The following is a 12,856-nucleotide window of genomic DNA, read 5'->3' on the forward strand; positions in this document are numbered from 1 at the left end:
TAATACCAATCACATAGCTGTATTCCAAATATACTTCCGCTCCACCAAGTTTGTCCACAGCGACGGGATAGGTCCTGGCAAAGTTACGACACCGACGCCCACTGTGGACGTGGGGAGTGCCCTGCAAGATCCACCCGAAAAGCCTGTAGCGATCTTCCGCAGTGCCACCAACCCAGCCAGCTACTTACTGTAGTCTCGGCAGTTTCACACCTTTACCGAGAACTCTAACTTCACCATGTTGAGACTTCAAGTGCCACCCAGCGCAAGGTTCTCGACTGATCCGACGTTTCGACTTGCACATGCACATGCCAAAAGACCAAATCATGGTCCAGAAAGATGCTTTCCCATGTCCGATCCTCCACTGAAAAGGACACCGGCCAAGTGGCATCTGCTTGTTTACAGCTCTGCCCAAACTCCAACACACCTAGCTAAAGCTAGCTAAAGCCCAGCTCTCTCGGGCACCAATGCGTCTCCATGCTTTCTAGAACTTGGAAAGAGTCTTCCAGTTAATGCAATGCAGGGAGACTAGCAGCTCTCAGACAGACCGAGTGAGCTAGAAGCCAAGGCACTGTACACGAGTAAGCTATACCGCTTGACTTTCTGAAAAGCTTATCTGTTCCGTTTCATAAGTGGAAGATCGTTAGCTTGACTTTTGTTCAAGTAAGCTGTCTTTCTTGCATTTATTTTTCTCTTCTGTCATAATCTCATACAGATCCGTTTCCAAATGTCTGCCCCGGAAGTTGTCAGTAATGGAGTTGGGAGCAGTCAGAAGGAGGCAACAGTCGAGAGGGACGCGGGTGTGATCCAAGCAGAAGGGCATGACGAAGCATTGCCAGAAGACCCAGAAAAAGCGAATCAAGATGCAATTGGATCACCAGAAGATGATAACATACACCCAGAGAACTCAGCAAATCTCCTGGAAAGTGTACATGAGGATCCGGAGAAAGAAGAGATAGCTGGGGCAATAGCTGCCCAGGACAGGGCAAGAGCTAGAGCAGAGAAAGAGGATGAGATCCGTCCACTCAGCCAGGTTGATCCGAATGCAGGTGACCCATCTGCATCTTCCGATTTCATGGGCGAGGATGCTACAACAGTCGATGGAATGGAATCCACTGTTGACGGGTTAGACGACCCTAAGGCAGCACCGATACCTCCCATACGTCCACCACTTGAGAAATTAGCACAGAAAAATCCAAAGCCTACGTAAGTCACCCTTCCCTAAACCAGCAATCTAAGAACCAGGATTGAATGTCTCAGATTCCTGAAAATAAACAAAGCTTTGCTCCGCTCATATAGTCTGCAAGTAATACTAATGGACGTGTTTCTAGGGACCACCTTTCCATCACCCTTGGACCCTTCATGATCATCCTCTTCGACGTCGTAGTTCCGATAATAATATACTACGCATGGGTAAGCCTTTTGGATGCTTTTACTCTATTTCACGATTGATGAGCCGGTCACTGATTCATTCAACAGTACAACACCCGAGTTCGACAACGAAATAGAGAATGTCGTCGACAAAACCAACCAATAGGTAATTGTTCCATCGTACAGATTGAGTACGACGAAGAAATCTTGGGATACGCCGTTATAAGTTTCGGGTTCGGCGAGCTCTATATCTTAATCGTTCGAGTTGCACGTCTTCTCAGATACCGCGAGCTTTGCGCTCCTCTCCTCTCGCGCTCAAAGTGGGAATTGGACGCAACATCCTGGGTGTATGGCGTCTCGATGATATGTGCCCTCATTCCCTTCGTAGTCGGCAGCACCCTGGAAATTCCACAGCTGTATCTGTACTCACCTGGATTCCTCATGGCCTTCCTCGGCTGCGTTATGCTGATATCGGTTTTCCCCATCCCGCTACCCATTGGCATCAATTCGCATGCACGAGGCACTCCGATGCGGCCTTTCATCTACTACGCAGCCGAGGACTTTATCGCTGTTGACGGCCTGCAAGATCGCGAATTCCGCGTGCGATACAACGCTCGCTACGACTCGTCGAAGGCTTTCAGACGTATGTTCACATACCTCACGTGGTGGTGGATTTCTGGCGTCATAATCTATCTCGGGTGCTTGTCAGCCGTCATCTGGAAACTGAGATTTCACTACGCATTTGGCCTGTCTTTGGGTGTCCTCTTCGCTTACCTCACAATCTGGGCATTGGCGTCTTATTACTTCGTGATGTGGTCGATGCATCGAGAGAAAATGGCGTGGGAGAGGGGAGCTTCGGCTTGAATTGGTCAGTGGTAATTGGCTAAGTAGCTGGTCATCCAACACTTGTGTTGGAACGTGTTGGAACATGTGTGGTTGTGTCCTTGGGGTGCTTAATGGTCGGAGGGAGATGAAGTGCACCGTTTAGCAAGAGTATACAGTCATTCCTGCAGGTTCGTAGGTGAAAGAGCGAAACAACATGTATTTCGATAATAAACGCCTGTCGCCACAACCTATCCGTGTAACCTTCCAGCGTAAAATACTGTGCGAAGATCCCATGTTCGAAGTGATGCATGTCGCTTGTAAAGTGGACTTTCGTAAGATAACGGACCACCCCTGGACAGACGCAATGTCTAGATGGATACTTCAAGATCTTGAACTTGAGAACTTGGCACATAATGCTTCTCTCTGGACGGGAATGGCAATCTAAGCCTTATCTCAGCGCGCAGTTACAGGTAATCTCAACTTGTGATACGGGCAATCTTGCTTCATACTGTTTTCTGTTCGTGCCATTCACCTTATTCTCTCATCTTGGAGGACTCTCGGATTACGCGAATGTGCTTCCTCAGAACTCCATTTCGCAGCTCGGCAATCCTCGTTTGTCAGACGACACAATGTAAACAGATTCACTTGCACACCAGATGTTCCGGGAACAGGACCCTTGCTCTTGGTTTTGTTTTGACGATCGGTTTTATCTGTTTTCGGCTTTCTCGCAAAAGGATATTCTTGAGTACCAGTTCTAGGATCGGGCTCTATGAACTTCCTTGAGGTGGCAAAGTAGTCTCGTTGATTCACAACATTCAAATGTCGACAGGAAGACTCCGACGCGAGCTGTTGACATTCAACAAATCGGGGGCTGGGAAAACCTTCACAGCGAGGAGGAGGAGGAGGCTGGGGGGACGTGACGTAGATTGGTGGTGGTGGTGGTGGTGGGCAGCGTGGTACCAGGCATCCCTGGAAGTGGTGTCTTTCAAGGCCAATCAACCCGGCCAAGTGCCTGGCCAGTGGCCCTCCCCGACGTCTCCGCCAGTCATTTCCTCCATCGTGACCCTTTTGCAAACCTACCCCAAGGGACCCAACCAGCCTGATTCTGCGATCTCTACCTCTACCTCTACCTCTCTACCTCTCGAGTCTCGACGACCTCAACCGACTGCAACAAAAGGGCTCGGCACCGCACCGCACCGGCGACCTGTCCTTCCCTTCCCCTTCCCCTTCCCCTTCCCTCCCACTTCTCTCTCCCTTTGTTGACGTCTTCGCAACTATGCAACGGCGCAACGTCGCACTTGTTTAACGCGACCATGGAGCCCGAGGAGGACGAACTCGAGACCCTAATCAGCGCAATTCCGACATGCTGCTCAACGACACCCAGCCTGCGCTGCTGCTGTGGTCGCACCGACTGCTCTTATCTTAAACACAATACAGTTGCCCTAGACGATCTCGAGAAAGAAGTTCGGACGGCGGCTTCTTTGGGTCAAGTATGCATTCCTTGTCCCCCCATTCTTTTCCGCCGGGAGATTATGCGCAACATGGAATATCCCAGGTCATATTGCGAAAAAGTACATGACTGTGGATAGTTCTGCAAGATTATTAACTCACTAGACTGGGCCGTTCACAGCGCGTCGAGATGAGCAAATCGCTGACATTCGCTTTGCAGGCTTTGCTTGTAAGACATGAACAATACATGCAGGATGCGGAACGCGATCGACTGGATATGAGTACCAAGATTGAGAGACTTGAGGCCGACAAGAGAGCACTGGAACAGGAGAATGCGAAGTCGGTCGAGGAAAATCGGGAGTTGCTGGATCAGTTGGAGGGGTTGAATGGGACTGCTGCCGAGTCCGAAACACGCATCAAGTCACTCGAAGCCACGCTGTTCTCGACACGCCAGGAGTTAAGACGGCTGGAGTTACTGGCATCTCGAACTCATGATTTAGAGATGCAACTGGCAGCACTGGAGCAGGAGCAAGACGTATTGCAGCGGACGATAATCACGAGTCAGGAGGAAGAAAGGTCGGCGATTCAACGATGGAGATCTGCGGAACGCAGGCTTCTCACTCTTCAGGACCAGCTGGATAAGATCGAGCGCGAAGCCACAGAGGAGAGAGAGAAACATGTTGAAGTTATGGGAAGGATGGAACGGCAGCGAGCCGTCGAAGCATCACTCCAAACAGCTGCTGGACGACTTCAAAGCGCAGCGGCAGCCACAACTGGCAACGGCAAGAATGGGAGCAATGTTGTCTCGCATTTTGTCAAGGACATCCTGCAGGACAATGCCAATCTGCAAATGGGCATTGTGGAGCTAAGAGAGATGCTGATGAACTCGAATGATGAGGTACAGCATTTGAGGGAACAGCTCCTCATGCACCAGCCTGTGGTGGAGGATAAAGGAGATGGATCTGGCCCACCGACTTTGAGAGCAGAACTCGCGCCCAAAGAGGAGAAGGAACCTGCGGTCATTTCTCAAGCCCTACATATCCATCACCACTATCACACACCAAAGAAAGAAGAGGTTCGTCGGCCAAAGAAGAAACGGACTTCACTCAACACGGCACTATTTACTCCTCCCAAAGGAATTCAGAGTCCCAGGACACCCAGAACGCAGGACTCTGCCAGTGCAATTTTGTCACAAACTTCTGTTACAATACCAGCTCCGATCACACCAAATAATCGATGGTCAATGCAGTCTGGGCAGATGTCCGACTTTGCCCCTTCATCAGTGCCGAGTTCTCCTCAGTCGTTGTATCGCCACAGTGGACTTTTCGATAGGCTCGACAGACTGGACATCGACTCATCTCGGCCTACTTCTCCATCGTCAAGTATTGATCCTCTGTCGCCACAGTTCCAGCCTCTTCACCACCGTAAACGAGGTTCGGAAGTGTCAACACGAAGTTTCATGCCCGCAAGCAACTTTCAGCCTCATGTAATACACGAGGAAGACGATGATGTTGACGAACTCGCGGCTCTTCAGCCCACACCCTCGCTGGAGAATGATGCGACTCCGTCAGACACGTCTCGTGATACAGAGTATCTTTCCGCCGATAATGAACAGGAACAACACTGGACGGCGTCTCTACAACCACGGCTTCGCCATTCGGCATCACATGAGTCTATCTTGTCGATATCTGGAATCGACATTCACACACTCAAATCAAGACCTTCGCAGATCACAATCCGAGATGGCAACGCTCTCATCCGTCCACGAACCAGATTCGGAACTCCAACCACAGTTGTTTCTATGGATACTGTTACGAGCTCGTCAATGGTAACTCCTCGGGCAACCATGTCTCGTCAGACTCGCGACAGTGCTACATATCTCCAAAGCATGCGGGCGAACAGCAGCGATTCTCGGTCCATTTCGTCGAACAATTCGAACGAGGGCATCAAGACTAAACTCGGTGGTTGGGTATTCGGCCGCTGGGGCGTGACTCCTCAAAAGTCCTCAGGCGATCTGAGAAGTTCCTATCTGGCTGTGCCGCCTCAGCAACGAGCTGTGAGCACAACTGATGTTGATCCATTGAGGGCATTCATGGGTCGTTCATCAGGTATCAATCAAAAGGGCCCTATACCAGGATTCGTGAAGAAGATCGAGAAAGCACCCAGTAAGGTCAAGCCAGAGGTTGTGGACCATGATGCTTTGAGGGAAATATTGATGGAAAGTGGGCTCTAACCAGCCATGGTGCTGTACGATTTTACGGTCACTCATTACGAGATCTACTTTGTCTATACTTGGCGCATATCTCCTTGAGTTTTTGTCCATATTTGCTGGCGTTTGGAATGGGCGGCCGGATACCCTGTCATTTGACATACATACCTATAGAACAGATTGTGATAATTTAATTTCTAAAGCAAAATAAAATCATTGTAATTGTGTCAATGTTTACTTCGGCTTGGGACAATGTTGTGCCAGTCAGCGTTGCACTTAGCAGCGCTCAACATCACACATCACACCTCTTTTTCCCATTCCGCTCCCATCCGCTCTGTTCCACTTCAGCACTCTTATGAACGAGTACAACAACAAGCAGTGGAGATGTACCAGCCCGCCTTGGGTGACGTAAATCGATATGTCCGCATTTCCAATCCATCAATAATGGCCGAGACTAGCAAGCAAGAAGGTGACGGACAATCTGATCAGCAGGGAGTACATGAATGCCGAGAAGTAAGATGCAGCGTTTGTCAGCACCGAATATGTTGTGGAACCTGTGGCAGCCAGAACGGATAAGGCTAACAGTACTAACTAGAACTGTCGTTAATGTTCTATGAAAGTTACCCTAAATTTCGTCTGACAAGCGTTCTATATTTCAATCAACCTTACCACACTTCCCTGGTTGTCAATTCTCGGTATTGTATAATTTTGAGGGATGTCTAGCACCTCTGGCCCAGCTATCAAGAAGCCCAAAAGAAGAGGCTTGCCGAAGACAAAATCAGGCTGCAGAACTTGCAAGTAGGTCGATCCATCCACATATCCCATGCTGCTGTATTGCCACCGTTGCTAAAATCCCACATAGACAACGTCGCGTGAAGTGCGGAGAAGAGAGACCCTTTTGCTTCCGCTGTATAAATTTTGGAGTCCCTTGCGATGGGTATGGCTTTCTTGACAACCCAGCCAACCTGCCAGGGCGTAATTTCTTGATTCTGCCCAGATCACAAAGCGCAGCCCTTCCACTCCCTGTTCTCAACAACCCAGGATCCTCACTCTTCAGCGCCGCGCAAGAAAGTCGATATTTCGATGTCTTCTGCAACAAGACGGCTTATGATATCCTGCCTACTTTCGACTCAAGCGCAACGGCCTTGAGGCAGGTCATTCTTCAGACATGTGAGAGTGAGCCTTCGATTCGCCATGCCGTTGTGGCACTGGGGGCATTGGATTTAGCTGCTCGGAGTCTACAGGACTTCTCCCCAATGTCCTTGGATGCTTGGAGAGAGACGCCTCTTCAGCACCACCAAAACGCACTGAAGCAGTATGCAACTGCCATTAAGGAAATGCGGCAAGCTGCTTTGACGACCAAGCAAGATTTACGGACTACGTTGCTGACGTGCCTGGTGATCATGTGCTTTGAAGCATGGAATGGGAACCAGGATTTGGCGATTAGGCAGATTCAGATGGGGTTTAAGCTTATCCAAGCGTGGAGAGAGGAGGAGGTTGACGAGCAGGACGAGAGAAGGTTTGTAGGGTTGGAATCTGCAATGTCCGATACTGTTGAGGATGGGCTTGTGAGAGTCTTCAAAAGACTTGATGTTCAGGTGAGTTCGATTTTGATTTGTTTTTCCCATAGTTCAACTGGCTGCTTCCTCTCAATGAGGCTTTGGCAGACACTTTCCATTTTCAGATGTATTCAGACGAACAAGAGGGTGTATAATCGTCAATATAAGAAGCCCATATTGGTTGACGCTCTGAACTTGTGACAAAATCCCCGGCACGCATCTGGCAAATGTCCATATTGTCATATCCTCCAAAGGAAATATCCATCAAAAAATATTATCGATCTCAATTTGACCTGAGAATTCAGAGAAACTCTGACTTCCGATGTCCAAGCTGTGCTTGGCAAGCTGTGCTTGGGACATTGAAGTTGCTTCTCTCTCAGGACTGTTCAAGAACTTTAGCAGGTGTCACCATTCGGAACTATGACGACGTACACAAGTACTGTCCGAGTTTCCCGGCTTGAAGAAACAGTCAAACACTTTCTTATCCAACTCACAAACGACAGAGCTAACCACACAGTCAGGCCATATCATTCTCCAGCGAATCCACACCAGAACGGCACGCCATCGTTCTTAGTGGCGAAAGGAAACTCCTAGATCGCATGCCTTCAGTCTTCACCTCTGCCCGCGACGCAGCCACATACGCCAATGCTCTCGTCCGGCAAACGATGCGTTTCTTCTCCGAACAGATACCCCTTCCCATCCCACCACCACCACCAGTATACTTTCCCATGCACGGCTGGTGGGGTGTCAAGATCCCGCACGTAGTATCCATCCAGCAACGCATCATGACAGACGTTCTTCGTTGGAAAGCAGCCGACGCACCCTTCTGGCGTCGGCTCAATATGCAATTCCAGGACCATGCTCATGATCATGGCGAGGATTACTTCCTCGCAAGTGTCTCGCGTATGCATGTGCAAATCCTGTGGATCGGCTTGGTTACCATCTGCATGGACAGCGAGAGCGAGTTTGATCAGTATTTCGACATATTCCGAGATGTCGTTGACTTAGCTGAATACACTCTCACGGTCCAGAATGCGAGATCCAAACAACCCAAATTTACTTTCGATTCGCTAGTCGTAATCCCGCTGTATTTGGTTACTTTCAAATGCAGAGATCCGACGATTCGACGGAAGGCTGTGAGACTGCTGTTAGAAAACCCTAGGAGGGAGGGTGTATGGGATAGTGTTCTTGGCGGCAAGATGGGAGAGTGGGCTATGACTGTTGAGGAGGAGTTTATGGAAGATGGGAAGGTTCCTGAGTGGGCGAGGATTCACTGGGTTGCGCTGGAAAGAGACAAGGAGCAGAGGAGTGCGATGCTGAGTTGTGAGCAGAGAGTTGGGCAGTACTCGGACGAGGTCATCACGAGGCGGAAAATTTTCACGTGGTGAGGTGAAAAAGCATCTGTCACAAGGACAGGAACAAGTTGCCTTCGAAAAATGGACTCTTTACAATACCATGCCCAACCTACTACGTTTATTTGTGGACTAGAACTACATCATATGTCCCTCATTACACAATGCAGTGCCTATTCATTCAGAAGTCCATCCGCTTAAGACAATCACTAAGGTCTACCAGAAGGTGTGGCATACACATCCTCCAAGTCATCCGGCCGGACTGGTCTGGGAGGTAGATCCAATGGAGGCGGCGCAAATCCAAGAGGATGCAGCTCCTGCTCAATATCCCTATCAGTCGCAAGCTTCTTCCACTTATCGAGTAGTTCCCAATACGCCTCCCACTTTGGAATGCTCATGCTTTTCGAGGCCGCGATTTTGCGTTTGGCATCTCGAGCTGTCTTGGTATACCGTTCTCGAGATTTTTGGGTCTTTTCGTGTTTGGCGATTATGTCGTCGACGTGTTTCTCGACTTTGGAGGTGAAGTTCGCCATGGAGTTTGAGATTTTTGGTGTGAAGAATGTTTCTTGTGAGATGAAGAATTGAGTAGATATACCCAGTGAAGTGGAAGTTGCTAGAAGTACATCCAGCACACAATGGCTCATATACACAACAAACAAATTTATCTGGAAGTCGTACAATTTCGGACAAAGTGACTGGATGCCACGAAATAGGCAACTGACATTCAGAGTATTCAAGTGCCATTAAGACTACCAACAAATGTCGATGCGTCACTCATCTGATGAATCAATGGTACCTGGCTCTTCTGCTGTCGCCTATCTTGAGCGTGCCCGTTAATGTTCTCCCAGTCGATCTTCCAATTCATGATGCTGTCTGTAAGCTCAGGATCATCGTCGTGGCGATGAATACAGTTCGTACACTGGACCTGAATTGCTTGGAGCTGGATCCGGAGAAATCTGAGTTCTGACTGGTTGGCTTGATAATTGTCGTCCCTGAGAACCATATTTAGGAATTGAACATATAAGTTGGTAATAAAAACCTACATTTCTGCAATGCGATATTCAAGATCCAAAATACGCTCCGCAGCTCGCTCTCCTCGTGTAACTAGTAGATCGTGTATACGCTGGAGTTCATGAATCAGTCACTAAATGAGATCATTGATGACGAACCAGTTCTCACATCAGATTCTTCCTTTCTAACCAGCAGCTTCTCAAGAGTACTTGCCAAGTTTGTGGCAAGTTCTTCAGCGGCTTTAGCCACTTCAACCGCCCGACTTGAAGACATCTCTAACTCGGGTTTTGATACTGATTTAGGTGACAAGTTTTGAGATATGACTGGGATTCGCATTTTCAGTCTTTGGGAGGGAGTTGGGGACCCCCAGAAATCATCCTCGCTCAAAGAGTGTCCAGATTTCTCCCTTGACAATAAGTGGTCCGGACTGTTCGCCTTCTCAACTCCCTTCACCAGACTTTCAATCTTATCAACCTCTCTGTGGATAGCTGAGACTGCGCCATCTTGAAGAGAAGTAACATTCGAGAGACGAAGTACCAGGTCGCTGAGCCTATCAATCAAGACATCCTTGCTATCTTGCGTAAGATCTTCAGTTAGTGATTCTGGAAGTAAAGCGCTGGTCGGCGATGTAAGTTGGCGGTGGAGGACCGGGAAGTGGGCTATTCCTAGGTGATAGGACATTTGATATGTAGTCCAGAGTTACATCTGATGTTTGATTCGAACTGATACGAGGGGTGCAGTGCAATTTGGGTGCTCGGAGCTCAAGGGTGATTCTTGACTGTATCGATCTCTGATCTGCTGATATGAGTCTCCAGGTCGCAAGTCAACTAGATGCTCAGAACAGACCAACACTGATAGCACTTTCATGAGCTGTTTCTTGCTTGAGGCATTCAAGCGAGAACAAGTCGTTGGCGAGGGGAGCAGGAGCTGGACAGGCGAGACACGCATACAGGCTGGGCTGGACTGCATACGCTAGCGGCCGCTGTAAGCCGATTTGTCGGGAAATTTATCTGTGGAGTGAGTTGCAAGTGACACAACTCCTCTGGATACCTTCTTGAACCCGTACCTTCACTTCTCCCTTCAACCTTGCGCAAAACTCATAGACATTGCTTTCGTTCGGCCGCCCGAAAATAATATCAGCAATCCCCGTTCAGATCTGGAATTGCTTCCCCAAAACAGACACAATGGGTGTGGGAGTAAGTAGTTTTCTGTATGACTCTATTCACACTCACCAATGGAAAGCTGATTGGTATGTAGGAAGAACTGCAACCGTCCCTGGAGACCATCCGAGAGATTCTACTGAAAGCAGCCGGCAAACCCAATCCTCCCAATCTAGTCCCAGTCTTCGCAGAAATACCCTCCGACCTGATCAAACCCTCTGAAGCATACCTTAAAATATCCGCCCACTCAAAGTCCGAATACTCCTTCCTCTTCGAGAGCGCTGCAACGGAGAGGGTTGGAAGATACAGTTTCGTTGGTGCTGGACCCAGGAAAATCATCAAGACAGGAGAAGGACATGGCGAATCTGTTGACCCTCTACCGTTGCTCGAGGCGGAGCTGTCGAAGAGTCGGGTAGCACACGTTCCAAAATTGAAGCTGCCACCTTTGACTGGCGGGGCAATTGGTTATGTAGGGTATGACTGCGTACGGTATTTTGAGCCAAAGACAGCAAGGCCCATGAAGGATGTACTGAAAGTACCGGAGTCACTCTTCATGCTGTTTGATACGATCGTCTCGTTTGACGGCTTCTATGAGAAGATCAAAGTTATCACCTACCTAAAGGTTCCGAAGGATTTGTCGAAGCTTCAAGAAGCTTATGAGCAAGTAGGAGATGCCATCAATGAGATTGTGGAGGTGCTGAACTCAAACGAAAAGATCCTGCCTGAGCAGCCTTCTATCAAGCTTGGTCAACAGGCTACCTCCAACATTGGTCAAGCTGGCTACGAGAAGCATGTTACGGACTTGAAGAAGCACATCGTAGCTGGGGATATTATTCAAGCCGTTCCATCTCAGAGATTTGCCAGGCCTACGTCATTACATCCGTTCAATATATATCGACATCTTCGGACGGTCAATCCCTCGCCATATCTGTTCTACATTAATTGCGCCGAATTCCAGATAGTTGGTGCATCACCAGAGCTCTTGGTGAAGAAAGAGGCCGGTCGAGTCATTACACATCCAATTGCTGGAACCGTGAAGAGAGGAGAAACCCCCGAGGAGGACGAAGCGCTTGCTGATGAGTTGCGACAGTCGCTGAAGGATAGAGCTGAGCATGTCATGTTGGTCGATCTTGCAAGAAATGATATCAACCGAGTCTGTGACCCAGTCACTACCAAAGTAGACCGGTTGATGGTCGTGGAAAAATTTAGCCACGTGCAACATCTGGTTTCTCAAGTCTCTGGTGTTTTGAGGGAAGGTATGACAAGGTTCGATGCGTTCAGATCTATATTTCCAGCTGGAACTGTATCTGGAGCTCCAAAGGTCAAAGCAATGGAACTCATTGCAGAATTGGAAAAGGAAAAACGTGGAGTATATGCCGGAGCTGTCGGATACTTTGGCTATGCTAGCGTGGACGCCGAGGGTAACGAAGTTGAAGGTGAGATGGACACATGCATCGCATTGAGGACCATGGTGGTGAAGGACGGTGTGGCTTACTTGCAAGCTGGTACGTTTCTGCTCCATATTTGCCTACCCCAGCCGCATTACTGATATCCTTTTACAGGAGGTGGAATTGTATTTGATTCTGACCCATACGACGAGTATATCGAGACTATCAATAAGCTGAAGTCAAACTCGACGACGCTAGAAAAGGCCGAGCAACTCTATTCGAAGAAGCAGACTGCTGAAAAGTCGAACGGAGCGCGCAAAAAAGCCCATATCGATCTAGCCGCTGGATAATCAATTCCTACGTTCAATACACCGATAGATCACCTTGCACTCTCGTTTTGTGTTGTTTTTGTGACATTTCATCTCGACGACATCGTTTCGTGGGAACAAATATTAGTGTCAAAACAGCCTCCTCGACTCATGTTAATGTTTCATCCCATTCAGAGTCCGGAGGATGTTCAAAGCTCGAAGTTTCG

General features: G+C 48.7%; 6 protein-coding genes across 6 annotated transcripts; 4 read left to right on the forward strand and 2 right to left on the reverse strand.

Annotated features, from left to right (window-relative positions):
- Positions 1–230: 230 nt before the first annotated feature.
- Positions 231–2,232, forward strand: ONS95_003969 (uncharacterized protein; the record flags this gene model as incomplete). Its single annotated transcript, XM_058497305.1, has 3 exons — positions 231–1,203; positions 1,329–1,410; positions 1,477–2,232. The coding sequence occupies exons 1-3, from the start codon at positions 725–727 to the stop codon at positions 2,230–2,232; spliced, it is 1,317 nt and encodes a 438-aa protein (XP_058353248.1). The 5' UTR covers positions 231–724.
- Positions 2,233–3,144: 912 nt separating this feature from the next.
- On the forward strand, positions 3,145–6,082 carry ONS95_003970 (uncharacterized protein). The gene has a single exon (XM_058497306.1). The coding sequence runs from the start codon at positions 3,833–3,835 to the stop codon at positions 5,873–5,875; it is 2,043 nt and encodes a 680-aa protein (XP_058353249.1). The 5' UTR covers positions 3,145–3,832; the 3' UTR covers positions 5,876–6,082.
- A 484-nt stretch (positions 6,083–6,566) lies between these two features.
- ONS95_003971 (uncharacterized protein) lies at positions 6,567–8,798 on the forward strand (the record flags this gene model as incomplete). Its single annotated transcript, XM_058497307.1, has 3 exons — positions 6,567–6,649; positions 6,714–7,449; positions 7,932–8,798. The coding sequence occupies 3 exons, from the start codon at positions 6,567–6,569 to the stop codon at positions 8,796–8,798; spliced, it is 1,686 nt and encodes a 561-aa protein (XP_058353250.1).
- Positions 8,799–8,971: 173 nt separating this feature from the next.
- ONS95_003972 (uncharacterized protein) lies at positions 8,972–9,295 on the reverse strand (the record flags this gene model as incomplete). Its single annotated transcript, XM_058497308.1, has 1 exon — positions 8,972–9,295. One exon carries the CDS (start codon positions 9,293–9,295, stop codon positions 8,972–8,974), a length of 324 nt encoding a protein of 107 aa, XP_058353251.1.
- A 200-nt stretch (positions 9,296–9,495) lies between these two features.
- Positions 9,496–10,454, reverse strand: ONS95_003973 (uncharacterized protein; the record flags this gene model as incomplete). The annotated part of the gene is made up of 3 exons (XM_058497309.1): positions 9,496–9,754; positions 9,806–9,885; positions 9,942–10,454. The coding sequence occupies 3 exons, from the start codon at positions 10,452–10,454 to the stop codon at positions 9,496–9,498; spliced, it is 852 nt and encodes a 283-aa protein (XP_058353252.1).
- Positions 10,455–10,957: 503 nt separating this feature from the next.
- Positions 10,958–12,671, forward strand: TRP2 (anthranilate synthase component 1; the record flags this gene model as incomplete). Its single annotated transcript, XM_058497310.1, has 3 exons — positions 10,958–10,969; positions 11,031–12,438; positions 12,496–12,671. The coding sequence occupies 3 exons, from the start codon at positions 10,958–10,960 to the stop codon at positions 12,669–12,671; spliced, it is 1,596 nt and encodes a 531-aa protein (XP_058353253.1).
- Between the last annotated feature and the right edge of the window lie 185 nt (positions 12,672–12,856).

The sequence above is a fragment of the Cadophora gregata genome (genome assembly GCF_030347475.1).
Source record: "Cadophora gregata isolate MNR1 chromosome Unknown scaffold_13, whole genome shotgun sequence".
NCBI classification, from domain to species: domain Eukaryota; kingdom Fungi; phylum Ascomycota; class Leotiomycetes; order Helotiales; family Ploettnerulaceae; genus Cadophora; species Cadophora gregata.